Source organism: Chiloscyllium punctatum, chromosome 19 (assembly GCF_047496795.1).
Source record: "Chiloscyllium punctatum isolate Juve2018m chromosome 19, sChiPun1.3, whole genome shotgun sequence".
NCBI classification, from domain to species: Eukaryota; Metazoa; Chordata; class Chondrichthyes; order Orectolobiformes; family Hemiscylliidae; genus Chiloscyllium; species Chiloscyllium punctatum.
This window is the reverse complement of record NC_092757.1, coordinates 88,135,197-88,160,799: the sequence shown is the minus strand read 5'-3', so window position 1 is coordinate 88,160,799 and position 25,603 is coordinate 88,135,197. Positions and strand designations below refer to the sequence as shown.

The 25,603-nt window shown below is 40.1% G+C and overlaps 1 protein-coding gene across 4 annotated transcripts in view; it reads right to left on the bottom strand.

Annotated features, from left to right (window-relative positions):
- The window catches only part of trim37 (tripartite motif containing 37), a 97,398-nt gene extending 72,433 nt beyond the window's left edge, over positions 1-24,965 (bottom strand). For all 4 annotated transcript variants that reach the window (XM_072589989.1, XM_072589990.1, XM_072589992.1 and 1 more), the window contains exons 1-8: positions 24,557-24,965; positions 13,683-13,785; positions 13,465-13,568; positions 9,159-9,260; positions 7,294-7,334; positions 4,752-4,868; positions 1,019-1,106; positions 190-312 (exon numbers count right to left, since the gene is read on the bottom strand). In XM_072589989.1, the coding sequence (XP_072446090.1) occupies positions 190-312; positions 1,019-1,106; positions 4,752-4,868; positions 7,294-7,334; positions 9,159-9,260; positions 13,465-13,485 (492 nt within the window). In that variant the 5' untranslated portion in view covers positions 13,486-13,568; positions 13,683-13,785; positions 24,557-24,965. The remainder of the gene's footprint in view (positions 1-189; positions 313-1,018; positions 1,107-4,751; positions 4,869-7,293; positions 7,335-9,158; positions 9,261-13,464; positions 13,569-13,682; positions 13,786-24,556) is intronic.
- Between the last annotated feature and the right edge of the window lie 638 nt (positions 24,966-25,603).

Below are 25,603 nucleotides of genomic sequence, written 5' to 3'. Positions count from 1 at the left end.
TTAAAAATATAGCTTAAAAACTACATATATTCGACAGGAGTAAATATCTTGACAAAGGACAAAAGTATTCTTGTCTGAAATAGCCAGATCAACTGGACAAAAACAAGAAAGGAAGGGACTAGAATAGACTGTTGTAGAACTGACTATATATCCTATCATGTCCCAATGTTTAGACCCCTACGACCTTACCACTTCCTGCACCAAACTGATCAGTTCCATCAATCGACGACGTAGCTTTGCCACTTCATCATTAACTTTTGTAACGTGCTGTTCATAAATCTCAGCTAATGGTTTGAATGTGTGGCCCCCATGCTGCAATGAAAACACAAAATACTTTAGTGTAAAACCATATATTCATTAAAATGTAAGATTCTATGATCTTGGTTACAGATCAGCCAAAGACAGAGAAAATAGGAATGTAGAGGGGATCATAAACACAATCTCAATGTCAGTAGGCTTGCATGCTGGCAAAAACTGAAATGTTGATCGTTGCTGCTTACTTGCCAATGGAGCACAAACATAAGGAATTGTGGCAGTTGCCCTCATTGTAGTATTTTAAAATGGACTAATATGCTTGAAAACATATTGCATTCATGTTGCTTTATAATTCAACTAGCAAAGTGCAGAATCATATTACAAATCAGTATTTTACCATTCCATTCATGGTTAACAGTCCAATAGACATGTCTTTGTAGCTTCCAGCAAAAAACATTTCCACTGGAAGACATTAATATGTATAATGGGCAATTCACTGCAGATTTTTTAAAAGGATACCAGATTTTTTATAATTGGCTATTTATTTTTAATGATGCACAATAAAAAAACCATCTTGTAGCAGTTGACACAATCCAGTGAAAATTATAGTGGCAATTCTAAGGAGTTTAACAATATTTGCAGGTTTCCCCATAGACAAAAAACATGGCAGCTCACAGTTCTTTACAATTCCACATCATGTTACAGGAACATTGTCCATTCTTTAAATATTTGTGTAATAAAGAAGAGTTTCTGTTCTACATACCATTCCGCCCCAAAGTGCACATTGATGGCAGATGCACTTCTTGCATGTCCAACAGAATACACTCAGCTTCTCATGATGACTGTCACACCTGAAATATATGGTTGCTTTATTGTTAAATAAATAATTTGAAGTATTTTAAATACATGATTATATTACACTTAAAAATAACCATCTTGCTCTAAAGCTACAAACTTGCAAGTTGAATTCCATTTTTAAAAGTTTGCTTTTACATTAATGACTCAGGAAAGCTAGGGACTGAAGTTTTCTCTAAATGCTTGCAGAGTTTCTACAAAGCAGCAGTGGGTCACCACAGTCATTCGTACAAACATCCTGCAAGTCGGGATATTGGGTGATTCTTGCAGAGATGCTACAAGAATACTTCTGCTCCCATTAAATTCATATTATTTGTGAATGATTAAGAGTACGTTAATAATTTAATCATAGGTGCACAAGACCATTACTTATATTGCTGGAGACCTTGGAGTCAGGACCAGATTGGATTCCAGATTTAAATAAACAAGTTCAACATTCTAGTTAGCCTCCCTGTTGTTCATCTAGGGTGAAGTTTCTCAAGATAGTCTTCAGCAGAATAAACTGATCTTACTTTAGAGGCTGTTCAGCCATCAAGATGCCAAGTGTTAGAACTTCAAAAATGAGTTAACAACTGTTCAGAGATAGTATGCTACTGCTAGGATGAAGGGCAAGGCTGGTAGGTGTGGGAAATGCTGGATAACGAGAGAAATTTAGGTTTTAGTCAAGAACAAGAACAGACCATATGCCAGGTAAAGATATCAGGGAACGAGAATCCCTAAAACAGCATAAAGGCAGAAGTATATTTGAGGGAAATCAGGAGGGCATAAAAAGAGGACATGAGGTAGCTTTGGTAAACAGGGTTAAGGAGAATCCAAAGGAATTCTACAAATAATGAAGGACAAAAGAGTAACGAGAGAGAGAACAGGGTCCCTTAAGAATTAAGAAGGCTGCCTATTTGTGAAACTGGAGGATATGGGGGAAGATACTAAACGAGTATTTTTCATCAATGTTTACTATGGAGAAGGATATGGAAAAGAGGATTTGGGGAAATAAATAGCAACATCTTGAAGAATGCCCATTTTATATAGATGGTGGTGCTGGACGTCTTAGAACGCAAAAAGGTGGATAAATCCCCAGCACCGAATCAGCTGTACCCCAGAACTCAGTGGGAAGCTAGGAAAGTGATTGCTGGGCCCCGTGCTGAGATATTTGTATCATTGATAGCCACAGGTGAGGTCGCAGATGACTGAAGGTTGGCTAACGTGATACCAATATTTAAGAAAGGTGGTAAGGAAAAGCCAGGGAACTATAGACTGGAGAGCATGACATCAGCAGTGGGCAAGTTGTTGAAAGGCTTCCTGAAGGACAGGACTCGCATGCATTTGGAATGGCAAGGACTGATTAGGAATAGTCAACATGGCTTTACACATGGGAAATTGCATCTCACTAACTTGATTGAGTTTTTTTTGGAGTAATAATGAAAAGCATTGATGAAGACAGTGCAGCAGATGCGATCTATATGGACTTAAGTAAGGGTTTTGGTAAGATTCCTCATGGTAGGCTGGTTAGCAAGGTTATATCACATGGAATACAGGGAAAAGTAGCTATTTAGATACAAAACTGGCTCAAAGGTTGAAGACTGAGGGTGGTGGTGGAGGGTTATATTTCACATTGGAGGCCTGTGAACAGCGGTGTGCCACAAGTATCGGTGCTGGGTCAACTGCTTTTCATCATTTATGTAGATGATTTGGATATGAACGTAGGAGGTATGGTTAGTAAGTTTGCAGATGACACCAAAATTTGAGGTGTGGTGGACAACAAAGAAGATTACCTCAGAGTATAATTGGATCTTGACCAGATTGGCCCGTGAATGTCAGATAGAGTTTAATTTAGATAAATGTGAGGGTGCTGCATTTTGGAAAACACACCAAGGCAGGACTTTTACACTTAATGATAAGATCCTGGGACAGTTTAGCTGAATAAAGAGACTTTGGGGTACAAGTTCAAAGTTCATTAAATGTAGATTCCCAAGTGGACAGGATAGTGAAGATGACGTTTGATATGAATGACTTTTGGATGTAGGTTTGCTCGCTGAGCTGGGAGGTTCATTTTCAGACGTTTCGTCACCATACTAGGTAACATCTTCAGTGAGCCTCTGGACAAAGCATTGCTGATGATCCCTGCTTTCTATTTATATGCTTGGGGTTGATGATGACATTTCCTGTGGTAATGTCATTTCATATGGTGATGTCATTTCCTGTTCTTTTTCTCAGGAGGTGGTAAATGGGGTTCAATTCAATGTGCTTGTAGATAAGAGTTCCGGTTGGAATGCCATGCTTCTAGGAATTCTCATGTATGTCTCTGTTTGGCTTACCTAGGATGGATGTTTGTCCCAGTCGAAGTAGTGTCTTTCCTTATCTGTATGTAAGGATACTAGTGAGAGAGGGTCATGTCTTTTTGTGGCTAGTTGATGTTCATGTATCCTGATGGCTAGTTTTCTGCCTGTTTGTCCAATGTAGTGTTTGTTACAGTCCTTGCAAAGTATTTTGTAAATGACATTAGTTTGGGTTGTTGTCTGTATACGGTCTTTCAAGTTCATTAGCTGCTGTTTTAGTGTGTTGATGGGTTTGTGGGCTATCATGATGCCAAAGAGTCTGAGTAGTCTGGCAGTCATTTCTGACTAGACCCGATTTACTGTCCCCTGAGAAAAAGAACAGGAAACCCAAACATATAAATAGAAAGCAGGAATCATCAGCAGTGCTTGTCCAGAAGCTCACTGAAGACATTACCTAGTACGGTGACGAAACGTCTGAAAACGAGCCTTCCAGCTCAGCAAGCAAACCTACATCTAGAACCTCAACCTGAGCTACAAATCTTCTCAAAGTGAATGCCTTTATTGGTCAGTTCATTGAGGACAGGATGTTGGGAGGTCATGTTGCAGCTGTATAGGACATTCGTTAGGCCACTTTTGGAGTATCATGTGCAATTCTGGTCTCCCTGCTTAAGGAAGGATGTTGTGAAGCTTGAAAGGGTTCAGAAAAGTTCTACAGGAATGCTCCCGGACTTGGAACGCTTGAGCTTTAGGGAGAGGCTGAAGAGGCTGGGGCTATTTTCCCTGGAACATTGAAGGCTGAGGGGTGACCTTATAAAGATCTATAAATTCAAGAGGGGCACGAATAAGGTGAATAGCGAAGGTTTTTTTTCCCCCTGGGGTGGGGGAGTCCAAAGCTAGAGAGCATAGGTTCAAGGTGAGAGAGGAAAGATTTAAAAGGGACCTAAAGGGCAACTTTTTCATGTAGAGGGTCTTGTGTGAATGGAATGTGCTGCCAGAGGCTGGTACAATTAGCATCTGAATGGGTATATGAACAAGAGGAGTTTAGAGGGATATGGGAAAAATGCTAGCAAACGGGATGAGATTTATCTAGGATATCTGGTCAGCATTGAGGAGTTGGACCGAGAGGTTGGTTTCCATACTGTACATCTATGAGTCTATTTAAATCGGGTACCATAATCATTATTGGCTGCATGGCAAAAAGTCATGAATTGGATTGCAACTGCAAATGAATGCTTTTCTGCTCATATCAAGAAGAATCATAAGTTCCAGGAAAAATTGGAAGTTTGAATTTAAAAAACGGGAAATTTAACAGTTTAGGTACTTAAGCCAAAATTACAAATCTTTATGTAATAATAACATACTGACTTGTCTTTGTCATTCTCCTCATGCTTACTGAGATTACACAGTTGAAGCGTGTCCAGTTGTTGTGTAACTTCCTCTGCCCAACGACAGTTCACAAGCTCTCGTAACTGAAGAGGTGCCCTACAAAAGTCAGATATTGAAACTTGAAATTTAAATAGACAAAGATTTCCAGCATCTGCAGTATTTTGAGTAATTTATTCATCTGGGTAACAAACATTTTGAAATACTTTTCATTTGAATAATGTTTTTAGCAGGCGTCAGACTGCTCCCATTCATGTCAGCACAACATATTCCCTGAACAGATACTGTGAGACTAGATGGAATCCTCATCCACTGAAATTCAAAATATTCTGAATCATTTGAATTTGGTATCTCAATAGTTTACTTAATTTGTCAAAGCAAAATTCAAATTTAAAAGATTATTAAAAAGTAATGATTTGATAGAGATAAACCATTTATTTTCATTTCTAATTAAATCTATCATTGCACACCAGAGATGTTACTCTTTCCCTACTATGTGTTTAAATTCTTACAAGGTCAGACGTTTTCAGCTCCCATGCTGTTATTTTGTAGGTGAGCATAAAGAACATCTCTTTTAATACTTATGAATGTTTTCATGTTCCCAGACAAATCTATATAAAATCTGTAGCCTGCTTGAAGTAATAAATAATGAAGTTTAAAAAACATTATTCAGCTACTGTTTATATCCTGTATTTAAACAGTCTGAGGTGCCAGAATAGTGGAGTTTGGCAAACGTGGTGCCACTGTTTAAAAAGGGCGGTAAAGACATGCCAGGGAACTATAGCCTGATGAGCCTTACCTCGGTGGTGGGCAGGTTGTTAGAAGGAATCCTGAGGGACAGGATGTACATGTATTTGGAAAGGCAAGGACTGATTCTGGATAGTCAACATGGCTTTGTGCATGGGAAACCATGTCTCACAAACTTGATTGAGTTTTTTTGAGGGAGTAACAAAGAAGATTGATGAGGGCAGAGCAGTAGATGTGATCTACATGGACTTCAGCAAGACGTTCGACAAGGTTTCCCATGGGAGACTGGTTAGCAAGGTTAGATCTCATGGAATACAGGGAGAACTAGCCATTTGGATACAAAACTGGCTCAAAGGTAGAAGACAGGGGGTGGTGGTGGAGGGTTGTTTTTCAGACTGGAGGCCTGTGACCAGTGGAGTGTCACAAGGATCGGTGCTGGGCCCTCTACTTTTTGTCATTTACATAAATGATTTGGATGTGAGCATAAGAGGTACAGTTAGTAAGTTTGCAGATGACACCAAAATTGGAGGTGTACTGGACAGTGAAGAGGGTTACCGCAGATTACAACAGGATCTGGACCAGATGGGCCAATGGGCTGAGAAGTGGCAGAGGGATATGGACCGGGTGCTGCCAGGTGGGACTAGATTGGGTTGGGATATCTGGTCAGCATGGACGGGTTGGATCGAAGGGTCTGTTTCCATTCTGTACATCTTTTTGACTCGATGACTCTATTTTGAAGACTAGCATTTGCTTCAGGCTTTAATTGCCAAGAATTTCAAAACATTAATAGTGTAGGTGAATAACAACAAATAGAATGTTTCCAGTAATGGTCACACACCTCAAATAATGTATAATAGTAAATGGCTCATAATTCTGCGTCTAAAACAGCCACTCTGTTGAAATTAGTGAGGAAAGGGGAGCTTTTAAAAAAAAACTAAGTAAAGACATTATCTGGTTTATTATATTCTCTTCTGAGGTTTCTGTTCAAAAAAGTGCCTCTTTGAAGGTTACAGATCAAACTAATTTATCATGACACACTTTTCAAATGAATCAGACAAACCATTCATATGTGTTTAGTGGCTTGATTCTTCTCCTGGAGAAACTCTCCACTAACTGAACAATAATTCTCAGTGTCACAAAAAAAAACAAATTGCTGGAAAAACGTGTACTGTGAAAGGTCACTGGACCCGAAACATTAACTCTGCTTCGTCTCCACAACTGTTGCCAGATCTGCTGAGTTTTTGCAGCATCTGTTTCCAACATCTGCATCTCTTTCAGTTTTAATTCTAACATTGTGTCAAATTGATTTGGGACACAACGGAAGAGTCAAGGTGATTGAAGTATCATGACAGAAATAAAAGAGAAAACAGTAAGTGTGCATCATATTAGAACATCCATGTCTTGAAAATGTTCAAATTAGTTCATGTCAGCTTCAAATGCACAATGTAATTCTAACAGGTACCACATTTCTCATTTTTCAATGTTTAAAAAAAAACATTGCAATAAAATCTTGAATCTAGAAATAATGCTGTTACAATATAGGGTAGAGGTAAAAGGAAAAAGAGAACTTGTAATTCCAAATAATATAAATCAATGGTAACCTATTAATAGTTATCAGCCATCGCTCCGAATGTCTGCAATTTTCTTTTCCATATTAGTCAAACATTATGATTCTGGACTGAAATCAGACAGATTCAAATGAGACAGCTATTTTTTAAAATTGCAGTTTGGTGAAAAGTCAAAATAATTTCCAGATTTGCTCGAGGTGGGCCCTTACCTGCAATGTGGGCACTGGGCTCTCTGCTCTGTTAACCAGCGCTGTGGAGACAAGAAGTTTTTTTTAAAAATAAAAATTCAATAGTGGTCAAATTCTGACTCTTGAAAACATGAAAGCACATCATTTGACTATTTCCAGGTCTTCACTTTACATTTCAAGAAATCCCCAGATAATATGAAATCAAACAGTTGGAATCCAATGACACGGGACCTCAACATAGTGAAGGCGGCATTTATTATGCTTTCCTTTATTGGTCAGAGCGCTGAGTATCGGAGTTGGGAGTTGCGACAGTACAAGACACTGGTTAAGCGGCAATTCTGGTCTCCTTTTTGTTGGAAGGATGTTGTGAAACTTGAAAGAGTTCAGAAAAGATTTACAAGGATGTTGCCAGGTTTGGAGGATTTGAGCAATAGGGAGAGGCTGAATAGGCTGGGGCTGTTTTCCCTGGAGCGTCAGAAGCTGAAGGGTGACCTTACAGAAGCTTATAATATCTTGATGGGCATGGATAAGATAAATAGACACAGTCTTTTCCCTGGGGTTGGGGAATTCAGAACTAGAGGGCATAACTTGAGGTTGAGAGGGGAAAGATATAAAAGCGACCCAAGGGGCAACTTTTTCATGCAGAGAATGATGCATCTATGGAATGAGCTGCCAGAGGAAATGATGGAGCTGATACAATTACAGCATTTAAAAAGGCATCTGGATGGGTATACGAATAGGAAGGGTTTGGAGAGATATGGGACTAGATTAGGTTAGAATATCTGGGTAGCACGTACAGGTTTGACCGAAGGGTCTGTTTGCATGCTGTATATTCCTATGACGTTTATGTGAGAATCCCAAAATTGGGCAGGCTGACGAATTTAAAAAAAAGAGAACAAACTGGCGAATAAGCTTCTTAGTACGGGTTGAAGCAATTATAAAAAATGCATTTTTACACATGTAACTTTCAAAATGCTCTTATCAGCAAGCAAATTCATCTCAACTATAAGGCAGTGCAAGCAGTGAGCCTGGATTACAGCACCACAGCTCAACACAGACAGAATATTATTTTAAAATTACAAAATCAGCTGATATATTCACATCAGCAAGTTTTCTTAAAAAGAAAATAATTTATTCAGGTCAGATATAGATCTTGCAAGCACATTCCCATCCTCTTGGAATTATAACAATTGCCCCAAACTGAATTATGGTATTGTCACATGAACCACAGAAAGTGTACATAGAATATCAACAGCCCAATAACACTTCCAGATTTCCAGTACCATTTAAAAACAGCATCTGCTGTTCACTCAGTAAATTAAATCTTACTCTTCCCAATAACAGCTCTCTAACCTTTCAGTGCATTGGTCAGAGAATCAAAAACTCCATTGCATGTTAAAACAGGTTATACAGCTGCACACAGCATGGCAATGAAACTGACTAGATTAAAAGCAGTGACCTAGAAACTACAACTGCACACAGCCAATGGGGTCAACGTGTAGCTTCCTCTTCAACTCATCTTTCTCACTTACAATTCAAGTTTTCTTCCTGATTATTTGGACTCCTGTATCACTGGCAACTGAGAAATCTATGGTACGTGGTTTTATCTGACGAAAGCATGCAGACTGGTCACTTGCAATTGTCAAACCATTCTATAGAATACCTCTCGAGCTTTAAATTTCAGGAGGACATTTTCCCCAAGAAATTGTATAACCTAGGCTGCTGAAAAAAAAAGTGTGCACTGTAAAATGCAGTATTTGCAGATCAAGGCAGTGTGTCTGGCTGAGCCAGGTTTAATGGAGCAGTTAGTCATTTCCAATCTTTATTGCATGGATGCACATGAAGCTGACAGCAACATCCAACTCAGAAATATATTAGGAACTTACCCTTATGCAACTGAAACAACAAAGCTTTGAACAATGTGGACAGAGCCTGGCATCACGCAACTTCTCCATACAAATAAAGCACCTGAACACCTCTGCAATACTCTGGGAAAACATAATATGTGGAAAAGGATTACTTAATTGGATACTGTGTGGCATACTAAACATGCATCAGATCAAAATCCTTTGCCTGCAGGAACCTTTCCTAAAATTCCTTGTCAGAGCTTTTGTTGCATCAAAGCAGCATGTTTGGAAATAGGTTCATAGCACCTACGCATTATTTTTGCAGCAATAAAACAGAACTGGGCAGAAGTTGCTAGCAATTTTAACAATTGTTAGTGTACAATTAAGGGAATTAAATTAAATATATTTGTAGACAAAATTTCCACAAGACAATGTAAACTTCAAAGTATTCAGACTTATTCCATGATTCTTTAACCTCCAAGCAATCAGTAAATTAAGTCCCATAATTGAAATGCTCAAAATGTCTTCCACCTGTTTGGAAAGAGACTAACATTAGGTCATTTAAACAAATGATCAACAGTGAATTTCTGCAAACCCAGCTCAAAATTGCCATAGTCAGCAGCATCATCTACTTTACACTATACTCTAAGCTACATGCCTAATTCAGGCCTTTCTTCCTGGCACAGGACATTTTCCAAGGATAAAGCTCCAATGTAATCTGACACACGTTATCTTCACTACATGTTAATACTATGAGGGGCTATGAAAAATTTGAAGAAAACAAACACGCAATTCAAATGGTTTGAAATATCAATCTATGTTTCTAATCAGCAGTCAGGTACCAATATTATTCGAAAACATATATTTTTGGTTTGTTTCCTAGTATAGTTTTTTTTAAAACCATCAGTTCAGATGCAACATGAATTGTATTATCTCAATGCCAATTTTTAATTCCCTCAGTGACTTTTATGGTTTTACTAACACTTGACAATGCAAATTTCTCTTGTCAGAATCCAGATTTGCAAAATCCTGTTACAATGTATTTTTTCTTGCAACACCAACGGGATTTCAGTATTGTTAAAAAAGTGCTGTCAAAGCTTTTTGCAATGCACTGATCAGGACAGAGCTGCAGGAAGATTAAATCTGAAAGCAAACAACAATTTGTGCTGTACAAGTAGTGCTGATCTGTTTGCAAGCGGACCCTGATTGGAAGGGGTGTTCCCATGGAGCCGGAAACATTAAACTTCCAGGCTTTTGTTTAAATTTAAAGCAGGCAAATCAAATCCAGTTGGTCAGGTAATTACCATTGGGAATACATCAGGAAATGAAAGCCAAAAAATTCTGCCTGTTTAAAATGAGTAATGTGGCACATGAATTTCAGTGCCAGGATGCTAGGTATGCAGGTTATATGTCACAACAACTGGCAGGTCAAATAGCATGCCCCTTTGGCTCAACAAGAAAGAATACTGACTGTAACAACGAGCCCAAACTTACAAAACTCAGGACACTAAATGAGATTCCATGATTTGACAACACCTGATTAACAATGCCAGTTATGCTAGGAATTACACAAACAATCAAGATCATTCGGGCTTGTAGTGGGGTTCACTTGTGCCAAGCCCTTGATAAACAGAATGTGGCACACGTTGTGCCATTTTCAAGTAGACAAAAGTTTGGAAAACAGCTATTCCCTGGTGTGTTCTCTATGGCGATGCCAAGATCAGGGCTGTCCTACCTTGTTTGAATTCAAATATAAGTTTGGTATTTAAATGTCCCTTGATGCATTTTCCAGGCAATGTCTAAAAATCAGTACTGTCTTTCCCTGCAGTATAAAGTGTCATTTCCTTTGAAATGTGGTATTCCTGTGATTGTGTCCCGATAGTTGCAAGATGTAAACTTTGACAGCATTGCTTCTATTGTTTCACAGAGATGGTTTGTACCACTAAGAGGTGTCAATTTGAGGTCAGACTTCAGGTAATAAGATAAGAAGAAACATTTTCAACTTAATGTTCACAATGTGATTTCTCCCTATTAGAACTCTTGCATTTATAAAAGAGAAACCTTGCATACCTGACAAGACTTCAAACTTTTATTTTTTTAAAGAAAGACTTTCAGGTTTTACAGAAGCGCACACATTATTGTCCATTGACATACACAGTCTTATCTCATGCATAGTCTGCACTTCGTCTGAAAAACTGTGATTTCAAGAAGCATAAGGGACAGTGATCAAAAACAAGAATTGGAACAGATTGTTCCTTTTTGGAATTTTGATAAACCAAGATGAATTAGAACAGCTCAATAGCTGTACCTGGCGAACTCAGATAACTACCAAAAAAAAACTAATTTGGAGAAAAATGTAAGTATTACTGAGAGGCCCTCTTGGGTAATGTAGGGGTTAAAAAAGTTCTTAAGGCTTAACATCTCTGAATAGGTTGATTAGAAAAATAGGTATAAAGCAGAGAAAATGATTTTTAAAAAACCCAAAAACTAGGGCCCTCTGATGATACAGCAGTAGTATCACTATCTCTGAACCAGGAGACCTGGGTTCAAGTCCCAACTGTTCCAGAGGTGCGTAATAACATCTCTGAACAGTTCGATTAGAAAACTTGGTTCTTTCTAAAAAAAAAACCTAAAAATTCAGGCTTTCTTGTGGCACAGTGGTAGTATCCCTAACCTGGGAGGCCCAGGTTCAAGTCTCATCTGCTTCAGGAAGTATGTAATTAACATCTCCAAGCAGGATGATTAGAAAAAAAAATAAATGAACCAAAATATGTAGCTATGGAACTGCAGATGCTGCAAATTAGAAACAAAACCAGAATTACTGGAGAAACTCAGTAGGTCAGGCAGCATCTATGGAGAGAAAGCAGAGTTAATGTTTCATGTCCAGTGACCCTTCTGCTTTTTCTCCACAGACACTGCCAGACCTGAGATTTTCCCAGCAATTTCTGATCTTGTTTCAGTTAACTATGAACTGATCAGAATTTGAATCTATGACCTGATCTGTGAGACTTAGTAGCACACCATTTGGTGTATTTTACCTGCTAAACTATGGTCAATGCTTCCAATCAATACAGCATCAAGGTGTGCTATAGTAGGGCACAGCTGAAGTCTTTTCAGTTTTCATTAATGTGCAGTTGAAAAACTGAAATCGCGTGAGGTCAAGGCATTCAGTGGACGTGCATTTAGCTGATCACAAAATGGCAATGTAATTATCCCTACTTCAAAGGACCAGTGCATTTAATTCACTTGATTGAAGAGATGAATGATAAGGCATGGAACAAAGACACAAAATTTACAATAATTCAAATAACACCTATAATGCAATAAAATGTTCCAAGCTGCTTCAAAACCTCTATAAAGCAAAATTTCACACAAGTCACATAGGGCAATATTCTGGCAGGTGGCTAACAATTTGGTTAAAAAAAAAGTAAAAAAAGGGATGCTTTGAGGAAAAAAAAGAGGGGTTGCAGAGAGTTTTAAGAATGATACTATGGAGCTTAGGACTTTGGCAGTTAAGGATATGACCAATGATATACTGATTAAAATTAGCAATGCACAAAAGGCTAGAATTAAATAAGAGTGCAGGTGTCTTGGAGGGCTGTGGTGGAAAAGGAGATTACACAGGGTGAGGCCATGGAGGGACCTTCAAAATAAAGATTAGGGCGGCACGGTGGCACAGTGGTTAGCACTGCTGCCTCACAGCGCCAGACACTTGGGTTAAATTCCCGCCTCAGGCAACTGACTGCGTGGAGTTTGCACATTCTCCCAGTGTCTGCGTGGGTTTCCTCCGGGTGTTCCGGTTTCCTCCCACAGTCCAAAGATATGCAGGTCAGGTGAATTGGCCATGCTAAATTGCCTGTAGTGTTAGGTAAAGGGGTAAATGTAGAGGAATGGGTCTGGGTGGGTTGCTCTTCGGAGGGTCAGTGTGGACTTGTTGGGCCGAAGGGCCTGTTTCCACACTATAAGTAATCTAATGTAAACTTTCAAAGCAAGTCACCATTTAACTAAAAGCTACTGTAGCTGTCTGTACAGGGTTGATGAGTGATGGGGACAGTGCACTTAAAAAAGGCACAAACAGTAGAATTTTGGAAGGCCTCAATGTTTACACAATGTATACAACTTGGGGTCTGCCAGGTGGTCATCAGAATAGTAAAATCAGGAGGTAACAAAGGCAAGGATGAAGGTTTCTTCAACAGATAAGCCAAAAGGAGAGGTAGAGCTGGCTGATGTTACAGAAGGTAAAATAAAAGGCAGCCTGAGTGATCTCAGTTAAAAGCAGCAGCTTGGAAATCAGACTACCTGGTGATTTCATTCACATTTTGGAATTACACAATATTTTCCTTACTTCAACACTTTGCTCATCCATTTTCACGCTGTGCGGAGATCGACAGACCTTGTAGGTATACCCAGGGACCAACGAAGAAGAATGAATCTGCTATTGCTGCACAACTAAACAAGGACAAAGTCAGTTCTACAGAGATTTTAGAGGATAAACATAATTCCAAACAAAGCAATTCCACTGCTGTTAGTCAAAAGTATCAGTTTTAATTATGGATAGCTTACATGCTTGCTCCTTGGTTAGAAAGGCTGTTCTCTTTATGGTAGATGAAGCTACATCCTTCCTCAGCTGTAGGCTGAAACCATTTCTAGACAGCATAGAAAGAGGCTGAACCAAAGGAATAAAGAGAAACAAATTGTCTGAGACTTAAACTGCTGAGTTTATTTTTAAAAGAAATGTTTCTAAATTATGTAGTAATTTCTCTGTAGTTCTATCTCAGGATTGCATTTTAGAAAACCTCTAGCACTTGAGTCAAAATAGTCCACATTGTCTTTAGTATATATTGCCGGGGAAGCTAGAGCAATGCATCCCCTTACAAATTTGCAACCAATCACATTGCTAAAACAAAAGTTCACCAGTATGAAGTTCTGCATTTTAATTACTATACATACAATATATTCTTTGATTACACAAGCTATTTATTAAATACTGTACTGTGAATTTATAACCTCTTGACAACAGGAAGTATTTGTTTCAGATAACAATCCACAATACTAATGATTTTAAAAAAAGACTATAATTGACATTGCAATAATAAAAAGAAACATCATGAATTTCAATGAAGGTTACTTTTTACTGAAATGCGAAATGCTTACAATGAGGTTATCCATGAATCTTCAGAGTGGGGAAGAGAGGGTGTAAAATTATCTCATTGAGAAGGCATTACTGCATAGTTTAAAAAAAGGTAAGAGAAATATCAGCTTTTTAAAAACAAAATGACCTTTACTCAAATTATGCATAGGTTTGGCATTTCCTCAGTTGTGCCAATCACTACAGTATTACAAGGTGAGAAAGCTACAGTGACAAACGTAGAGCTGTCATCTTGTGAGATCCACATTACCTTGCACATACCATTTTAAAATTGCAGTAACTTGAACAGTAACTCTATTGTTGCCAGATGGAAAAAGAAAATGATACCAGCTCAAAAGGTGATTTACAGCAGGTGGATCTGGAGGTGAAGAATGGACCATCTGCATTCAGACACTATGTACAAACTTATAGATAACGGAGATAAAAAAGTACCCAACATCACCCTCATCCGAATGGCTACTTTCTTACACAGGTGCATCCAGCCCATCATGCAAACATCAAGTGTCTACCACATGCAGAGATTCTACCTCTCCCCAGTATTGCAAAGGATGGGTCTGGCCATATTGCCACAATACACTCAAAGAAGTCGGACCACACTATATTATCTAAGCATCATGAAGAGGTTGATGTAGAAAAACATCTTTGACCAGACATCCATCAGGCAATGGGTCATCACGCAACATAATGGAGGCCTATGGCAATACAAAGGAGTCGAACTGAAGTATCAGCACCTCTGCACCTTGAGTAATGTTCTCTCAAGGTGAACGTAGTGTGGAAGAGACTATTTTCTACCTCCTTATAGAATGTGCCCTTGCAAACAAAGTCTGGAAAGAGATGCATTAGTTTTTGTTAAGGTTCAACCCGAACAGCTCCGTGATGCAGGATTCTGTTGTACGTCCTGTTCTCCTGAATGCAGAGTGACAAACATCAACAGAGAGCATTATCAACTCAGTGAAAGACGCTCTTTGGTCTGCACAAAACTTGCTGGCATTCCTGCACATGGAGTTGTGCTTGATTGAATGTCAACTGCAAAACTCCAGTCCATGTGCCAAGGGATGTAAGAATATTTGAGGTAGGCATTCTAGAGACACAATGTGAAAAGCTCATTTCCTAATGCCTCTCAGTTGTAGTGTACCCACAGACTGGCAAATAGCCCTCTTCGCACCCAACCAAGAACATACAGGGTAAATCAAGACTATAAAAAGGGTTTGACGAACCTCAGTGAGACCTGTTGTATGGAGAACTTTACATCAACTACACCGACTATAGGTTATCATTTGAAATGTTTTGCTGAACATGAAGACTGTTACAATCAAACATGCGGAATTTGTTTGCAAATCCTGTAATATTTAAATTGAAATCTGACGTTCTCCAGCATAATATCCTCTCAACTTCTAATAGAACAAAAATCATGCACTTCTCATTTAGTGAGGATCTTGATCAGATGGGCCGATGGGCAGAGAAGTGGCAGATGGAGTTTAATTCAGATAAATGTGAGGTGCTGCATTTTGGGAAAGCAAATCTTAGCAGGACTTATACACTTAATGGTAAGGTCCTAGGGAGTGTTGCTGAACAAAGAGACCTTGGAGTCCAGGTTCATAGCTCCTTGAAAGTGGAGTCACAGGTAGATAGGATAATGAAGAATGTGTTTGGTATGCTTTCCTTTATTGGTCAGAGTATTGAGTACAGGAGTTGAGGGGTCATGTTGAGGCTGTACAGGACATTGGTTAGGCCACTGTTGGAATACTGCATTCAATTCTGGTCTCCTTCCTATCGGAAAGATGTTGTGAAACTTGAAAAGGTTCAGAAAAGATTCGAGGGTAAACCCTGGTAAACCTTGCCAGGGTTGGAGGATCTGAGCTACAGGGAGAGGCTGAACAGGCTGGGGCTGATTTCCCTGGACCATTGGAGACTGAGGGGTGACCTTATTGAGGTTTACAAAATTATGAGGGGCATGGATAGAATAAATAGACAAAGTCTTTTCCCTGGGTTCGGGGAGTCCAATACTAGAGGGCATAGGTTTAGGGTGAGAGGGGAAAGATATAAAAGAGACCCAAGAGGCAACTTTTTCACGCAGAGGCTGGTACGTGTACGGAATGAGCTACCAGAGGATGTGGTGGAGGCTGGTACAATTGCAACATTTAAGAGGCATTTGGATGGGCATATGAATAGGAAGGGTTTGGAGAGATATGGGCTGGGTGCTGGCAGGTGCAACTAGATTGGGTTGGGATATCTGGTCGGCATGGACACGTTGGACCGAAGGGTCTGTTTCCATGCTGTACATCTCTATTACTCTAATAATACTCTCTTACCAAGTTATCCTGCATTCCAGGAATAAATATTTCTTGCACTTTGATCCAACATTTCACACATGAATCTATCCCAGCCTTAAATATACACAAAGACTTAAATATACAAAAGTTCCAAAGTCACAACCCTCAAAGAAGAAATTCCTACTCACCTCAGTCTTAAATTGGCAACCCTTTATTCCGAGACTATGCCCTCTTGTTCTAGACTCTCCCAGGAGGGGAAACATCTACAGACAAAGCTCTCAGACCAATCAGATCACTGGAAACAAATTAATTTTTTATAAGGAAATTGTTTGTGCCTGACAACAAAGTGATCCGTAATGCTTGGGAAGAGGAATTGGCTCAGATTCCCTTACACTAGAAGCTACTGATCTTGCTGTGCATACACACTTAATAGATTCCAGGTGCTACCCATATGGAGTGGGCAAGATTGGGTATCCAGTCAACTCAGGTCATTTTTGGCCACTTCACAGGGCACGATGAAAAGCATGCACCTTTCAGTTCTACCTTGGTGTACAAAACAGGGCAACTATTGCAGGAAGTTGTTGAACAAAAGGAAGATTTAAAAGGATACTGTACAGCAATTAACTTATACTACAGCATTAAATTCTGGGTGCTAGTCATCTGCACAAGACATCAATATTGCTACAACTGATTGAAAAGCAAATGTAAAAACCTATGTTACATTCAGTACCTTTAGTTGAAACCGGAAATGAAATGTATCCTCAAGATTTTCTTTTGTTTGTTTTTATTTAAGAAACTAGACGAAACTGCAAAGTTCACAAATATTTGTAAATGAATAGTTTAATTTGGGTTTTTGGCCATAAGCAATACACTTTAGAAAAGAAGATACTGAGATTGACTAAAATAGTACCAAAATTTCAGCTACAGAGAGATTAGAGGGGCTGGATTTCTTCTCAGTAGAAATGTTTAGGGAAGTTTGAAGTGTTCAGAAGGAATCATTATAGATAAATTAAACTAGCCACTAAAGGGGGCCGAATGGCCTGTTTCCACACTGTAAGTAATCTAATCTAATCTAATCAATAATCAAAGAATATAGATTGAAGATAACTGGCAAATGGATACAGGGATTTAAAAAAACTCAGCAAATTTATTTTTATTAATTCATTGGATCTGGCTGCCTGTTACTCATTCCTAATTTTCCTCGATAAGCTGATGCTGGGATGGTATCCTCAACCACTGCAGTTGTTGTGGTTGTTGTTATTTATTTCAAAACAAACCGTTCAGTAATGTTCTGACAACTCCACAGCACAACTCCTCAATACAGACCTCCTGGCTCAGAGGTAGGAACACTACTAGATTCTTTGTTGTGGTGTATACACCCACACAGTAATTAGACTTTTGTAGAATTGGTTAGGTACAACCTAACCAATAATTAGACTTAGTTAGGTACAACCAAGTGGCTTGTTAAGTCCACCTTACTTGTGCAGCGTTCAATCGAGTAAGGAAAGCAGGTTTCCTTCCCTAAAAGGGCAAAATTGAATCCGTTGGGCTTTTAGGATAGGGGTTCTGATGGAGAATCGTACTGAGCTAAATGTTAATGGTTTCTCTCTCCACAAATTCTGCCAGGCACACTGAATTTTCAAGCAATTTTCGGCCTGTATTGAAAATCTCTAGTATTCGTAGAATGTTGCTTTTGTCTTAGGGTCTGTAGGATATTGGGGATACATGTTCACAAACACAGAAAACAAGCACACGAATGCAGCAAGTATTCAGGAAGGCTAATGGAATGTTGGCTCTTATTTTAAGGGGTTGGAGTATAAGAGTAGGGAAGTCTTACTGATACTATATGAAGTGCTAATGAGGCCACATCGAGGAGTAGTGTGAGCAGTTCTGATCCCCTTATTTAGGTGAGAGTCTAGGACAAGATGGCATAGTCTCAAAACAAAGGGGTTTCAATTTAGAACTGAGATGAGAAGGAATTTCTTCTCAGAGGGTTGACTGTCTTTTAAGGCTGGGATAGATAGATTCTTGATTTGTAAGGGAACTCAAGGATTACAGGGAAAAGGTAGAAAAGTGTAAATGAGGAATGTAGAATTAGCCAAGATCCTAATGAATGACAGAGCAGACTCAAAGTGTCAAATAGCCAACTTCTGTTCTCTCTTATGGTCGAATGGTGGCATAATTTCAAAGTTTGTACGCACAACAACCTGAAAATGTAATAAACAAAAAGGAGGATACAAACTATCACAGGATATAGATTGCTTGGTGAAATTTCAAATAAACAGCAGATGCAATTTAAATGCAGGACAGTGTGAATGTTTGGGTTTTGCAAGTGAATGAAGGGAAGAAATACAAACAAACCAAATTATATATTTTAAAAAAGGTTCAAGAACAGAGATACACAGATCTTTGAAATACGGACAAGTGACAAAGGCTGTTAAAATGTGTACAGGACATAGATCTTGACAAATAGAAATCTCCAACAGATGATTGGGTGAGAGTTACTGCTCTAGACATCAAGATAACATTTAACAGGTGTCAGTGGGAAGCAAGGGAAAAACTCTCCAATGCTTGGAGTTATACCTAGCACAATGGAATATTATTGCAGTCAGTCAATCATCTCAGCCCTAGATTATCATCACACAACTATTTCAGGGTAGGATCCGAGGCACAACCACTTTCATCTTTTTCAATGACTTTCCTCGATCGCAAGGTCAGAGGTGAGAATAAGACCATAAGATATAGGAGCAGAAATTAGGCTATTCAGCCCATTGAGTCTGCTCTGCCATTCAATCATGGCTGACAGGATCTTCAATCCCATTTTCCCGCTTGCTCCCCGTAACCTTTGATCACCTTGGATGATCAGGAACTTATCTATCTCTGTTTTAAATATGACCACTCCTCCTCAGCATTCTGTGGCAATGAATTTCACAGATTCACCACTCTCTAGCTAAAGATGATTCTCCTTTTCTCTGTTCTAAAAGGTTTTCCCTTCATTCTAAGGCTGTTCCCTCGGGTCCGCGTCTCTCCTGCCAATGGAAACATCTTCCTAACTGGATGTAGGTTTGCTTGCTGAGCTAGAGGGTTCGTTTTCAGATGTTACATCACCATTCTAGGTAACATAGTCAGTGATCCTCTGGATGAAGTACTGGTGACATAGCCCCCTTTATATTTATGTATTTATTTTACCTTGGGTTTGTGATGTCATTTCCTGTTTTTTTCTCAGGGGGTGGTAAATGGGATCCAAGTCAATGTGTTTGTTGATAGAGTTCCAGTTGGAATGCCATGCTTCTAGGAATTCTCTGTTTGGCTTGTCCTAGGATGGATGTATTCTCCCAGTCAAAGTGGTGTCCTTCCTCATCTGTATGTAAGTATACTAGTGAGAGTGGGTCATGTCTTTTTGTGGCTAGTTGATGTTCATACATCCTGGTGGCTAGTTTTCTGCCTGTTTGTCCAATGTAGTGTTTGTTACACTTCTTGCAAGGTATTTTGTAAATGATATTAGTTTTGCTTGTTGTCTGGAGAGGGTCTTGCAAGTTCATTAGCTGCTGTTTTGGTGGATTTGTGGGTTACCATGATGCCAAGGGATCTGAGTAGTCTGACGGTCATTTCAGAGATGTTCTTGATGTAGGGGAGAGTGGCCAGGGTTTCTGGACATGTTTTGTCAGCTTTGTGGGGTTTGCTGTTGAGAAATCTTCCCAACGTCCACTTTGTCCAGACCATTCAGTATTCTGTAAGTTTCAATCAGATCCCTCATTATCCTTCTAAACTCCATCCACTATAGTCCCAGAGACCTCAAACATTTCTCATATGTTAAGCCTTTCCTGTCTGGGATCATTCTTGTGAACCTCCTTTGGACCTGCTCCAGGGCCAACATATCTTTCCTGAAGTATGGGACCCAGAAAAGCGGCATGGTGGCTCAGTGGTTAGCACTGTTGCCTCACAGCACCAGGGACATGGGTTCAATTTGAGTCTTGGGCAACTGCCTGTGTGGAATTTGCACATTCTCCTTGTGTTAGTGTGGGTTTCCTCTGGGTGCTCCGGTTTCCTCCTACAATCCAAAGACGTGCAGGCCAGGTGAATTGGCTGTACTAAATTGCCCACAGTGTTAGGTGCATTAGTCATGGTAAATATAGGATAGGGGAATGGGTCTGGGCGGGTTACTCTTCGGAGGGTCAGTACAGACTTGTTGGGCTGAAGGGCCTGTTTCCATGCTGTAGGGAATAGAGAAAAAAATTGCTCACAGTACTCTGCTCTGACCAGAGCCTTAAAGCCATAGAAATACATCTCTGCTTTTCTATTCTAGTCCTAGAGATGAATGATAACTTTGTATTTGTCCTCCTAACTACCAAATCAACCTGCAAGTTTACCTTAAGAAAAACCAAAGGACTCCCAAGTCCCTTTGCACTTTAGATTTCCGAATTTTCCCCCCATTTAGAAAATAATCCATGCCTCTATTCTTCCTACTAAAGTGCACAACCTCACACCTTTCCCCATTATACTTCATCTTCTTTGCCCACTTTCTTAACCAGTTTAAAGCTCTCTGCAATCTCCATTACTCAATACTACCTGCCCCTCCACCTACCTTTGCATCATCTGCAAACTTAGCTAGAATGCCCTCAGTTCCTTCATCAAGATCATTAATGTATAAAGTGAAAAGTTGTGACCCAAACACTGAACCTTGAGAAACACTACTAGTTGCCAGATTCCATCCTGAGAAGGATCATTTTATCCCCACGCTCTACCTTCTGCCAGACAGCCAATATTCTATCCACGGTAGGATCTTGCTTCTCACACCATGGGCCCTTATCTTACTCAGCAGCCTCCTGTATGGCACCTTATCAAAGGTCCCTGGAAGTCCAGATAGATGACGTTCATTGGCCCTCCTTGGTCTAATGTGCTCATTACCTTGTTAAAGAATTCTAACAGATTTGTCAGGTATGACTTCCCCTTGATGAAACCCCCATGCTGACTTTACCCTATTATGCAGTTCCAAGTATTCAGAAATGTCATCCTTCGCAATGGACTCTAAAACCTTACCAATGACTGAGGTCAGGCTAATCAGTCTATAATTTGCTATCTTTTGCCTTGCTCCCATCTTAAACAGAGGGGTTACATTCGCGATTTTACAGTTCTCTAAGACCCTTCCTTGACTCCAGTGATATCTGAAAGATCACTACTAAAGTCACCACTATCTCTTCAGCTATTTCCTTCAGAACTCTAGGGTAAAACCCATCTAATCCAGGCAATTTATCCACTTTCAGCCTTTTCAGTTTTTTCTGGCACATATTCCTTAGTATGGCTGCCATTGTAATCTCTGCCCCCCGACTCTTGAATATTTGGGATATTACTCATGTCTTTCACCGTAAAGACTGACGCAAAGTACTGATTCAGTTCCTCAGCCTTTCCTTGTTCCCTATTACTACTTCTCCAGCATCATTTGCCAGCAGCCCAGTGTCCACTTGTGCCTCTCTTTTACCCTTTATATATCTAAAGAAACTCTTGCAATTTTTCCTAATATTATCGGCTAGCTTACCCTCATACATAATTCTCTCATACATAATTCTCTCTTCCTTAGTTCTTTCTTCATTGTTCTCCGTTGGTCTTTGTAGACTTCCCAATTCTCTGGCTTCCCACATTATATGCTTTCTCTTTTGCTTTTATGCTGTCCCTGACTTCCCTGGTCAGCCATGGTTGGCTCATCCTCCTTTTTTGTACGCTTCTTTTTCCTCAATAAATTTGCTGTGTCTTGAATTACTCCCAAACTCCCCATTGCGGTTCCACTGTCTTTACTGCTAAGCACCTCTCAGTCAAATCCGGTCAGCTTCTCCCTCATGCCTCCGTAGTTACTTTTATTCAACTGTACTAACGTTACATCTGATTCCACCTTCTCCCTTTCAAATTACACAATAAATTCTATCATATTATAGCCACTGTCTCGAAAGGGTTCCTTCACCTTAAGCTCCCCTTTCAAGTCTGCCTCACTGCACAACACTAAATACAGCATTGCCTGTTCTGGGTCCACCACAAACTGTTCCAAAAAGATGTTCACTGATAACTGCACAATGGTCAGCACTATTTACTACTCAAATACTGAAGCAGTCTAGAGTCTGCCACAAAAAGATGGGAAAACATCCAGCTTTGGGGTGGTAAATGCCAAACAATGACCACCACCATATGTGCCAACAAAAGAGGACCTAACCATCACTCCTTGACAGTCAATGGCCTTAAAATCTCCAAGTCCACCAATATCAACATCCGAGGGGAGGGGCTACCATAGACCAGAAACTGCACAGGAAAAAAGTTAGAAGTTTAGACAGTAATTAATCAAACTCATCAAAGCACACCAGTCAAGAGTCTGATGGAATCTCCTCCACTTGCCTGAATAGGTACAATTCCAACAATACAAGAAGCTTGACACCATCCTGAACAAAGCAACTCAGTTGCCTGGAAGCTCCAACATTTACTCCCTCAATCACAGTTGCACAGTGTGCAACAAAGATCCAAAGCATTAGCCCACCAGGGCTCCTCTGAAAGCACCTTCCAAACTCACGACCTCTTCCTAAACAAAAAGGACAAAAGCAACATATGCATGGGAACACTACTACTTCAAGTCAGCCTTATCCTGAACTGCAACTATATCGTTCATTTTTAAAACGTTTCAGAGTCCATATCCTAGAATTCCTTTTCTATGGATGTCGCTCCATCCCAAGAACTACAGTGTTTCAAGAAAGCAAATCACCACCATCCTCTCTAGGATAATTAAGGATGGGCAATAAATGCTGCCTTAGGCATCAAGACAATAAATGATGAAAAATATACTAACGTTTTATAAGTCACAAGTTAAGCTTCAGCCAAAATATCAGATTCTGAACTGCACACCCAGAAGTAGGATGCCAAGGTCTTAGAGAAAATGAAGACATTTATTAGAATCCAGAAAATCTGCTCTCAACATTAGAACAGAGGTTAAGGAGAGATTTGATGGAAGCTTTCAAAGCTAGGAATTGAGGGCAGCGCGGTGCTCAGTGGTTAGCACTGCTGCCTCACAGCACCAGGGTCCTGGGTTCGATTCCCGCCTGTCTGTGTGGAGTTTGCACATTCTACCGATGTCTGCGTGGGTTTCCTCCGGGTGCTCCGGTTTCCTCCCACAATCCAAAGATGTGCAGGCCAGGTGAATTGGCCATGCTAAATTGCCCATAGTGTTAGGTGCATTAGTCAGGGGTAAATGTAGGGGAATAGGTCTGGGTGGGTTGCTCTTGAGGGTTGGTGTGGACTTGTTGGGACGAAGGGCCTGTTTCCACACTGCAGGGAATCTAATCTAATCTATGAAGGATGCGTAGGTTAAGTTATTTTATTTTACATTGGGATTAGTGCTCAGCACAAACGTCATGGGCCAAAGGGCCTGTTCTGTGCTGTACTTTTCTACATTCTATGTTCTTTCATTTTATTTACATTATCAGACTATAAAGTTTAAGATAACTAGTCAATGAAAATGAAAAGGGAGGAAAGGAACAGTGACACGGTACATTAAACCAATCTGAAATGCAACATTGGAATTGATGGTATCAGGAAATTCAATTACAGCTTTCAAAAGGAAATGGTTTATATACTCAAAAACGAGAATTACAGGGCTGTTGTAAAAGAGCAGATAGAGGCGCCTTTACAGAGTTGGCAGAAAAATACTATACAATTCCGTGCTTATTCATGTGCCTGCAGATTTCCTCGGCACATCACACCATATTGGGTGCACTGGGGATTTATCACTAATTCCCGAATTAATGCTAGCCTGGATGCAGAGAATAGGAGCTGGGTAGGCACTAAGCACAACACAATGCTCTTTCTTCTGTTTTAGCAACACAATCTTTCCTATGTGGGAGAGTCTGCCCCAGTGCACAAGCAAGGAAAACCGATTATTGACTTTGAAACTGATCTACACTGGAAGAAAAGGCTGGAATTCCACATTCCTCGGCCACACCACAATTGTATAAAACAATTAAACATGCAGTTCAACTCACAGGTAGTCGTCCAATCCAGGGTAATAATGATGCTGCTGCCCCTCGCTCAGCGTCACAGAGAATTTTATTGCTCCTGTGAACTGTAATGTTATCCCTGGGGTTTGTGTGTGAGTGTAGGAGGATGTGCGTAGGCCTCAGCCTGAGGCCTAAAGCGGTTGCAGAAACCACTGACCGGCGTCGGTGCATCTGACGGCAGATCCGGTTCCCCCCCCCTCCCTTCAACGTTTTTTGGGTTTTTTTTTTCTCTAGCTCTGTCACACTACTTTTCTCCCCTCACTCTGAACCGGATTACTCGTTCACCGATCGCTGTTTTACTTCTTTTTTGCGCCTCTCGTAATGTATTTTTTTTAATACCTCCCCAACCCCGCGCCTCTTCAAAAAGCGCAGGCGACCGTTTGGTCACCCGGGGAGACGAGGCAGCCAATCAGGAAGAGGCTGGCTCGCCACCGCCCCCAAAGATCTGGCCCCGCCTGCTAGACGTCACACCGCGTGGGGGCAGCTTGAACACGGCCTAACCAACCACCATGCTTGCTCTTTCGAGTTGGCCAATCATAACGTGGATGGCTCAGGCTGTCTCGCAACTACCCTCTACTGGGCACCGCCTACTCGGAGGAGTTATCGCGATAATTTAAAGCCTGTTCCCATAGCTACTATAATCGATGTGTCTTCGACTCCGGGCAGAAAGGAGAAAGTCCTGAGCAACGAAGTTCGTGCAGCCCAGTTGGTGAAAGTTACAACGAGACTTTGAGGAACCAAACTTTGCAAAGACTTAATTTACAAAGAGAGTGATGTACTTTTTTCCCCATCATGAACAAAGAAAATTTACAGCCCAGGAACAGGCCCTTCAAGCCTGAGCCGATCTAAATGTACTGTCTAAAGGAGAGTCCTACTGGGCTCAAAGTGTTAAGTTTTGTCTTTTCCCCGCCACAGATGCTGCTGAGTTTTTCCATTTTTTTTGTTCGACTGTAAATCAATTTTATTAGCTTTGTAATAAAAGCAAGCTACAACAATGCTGGAAATCCGAAATAGTTTTAATTTACTCTATTA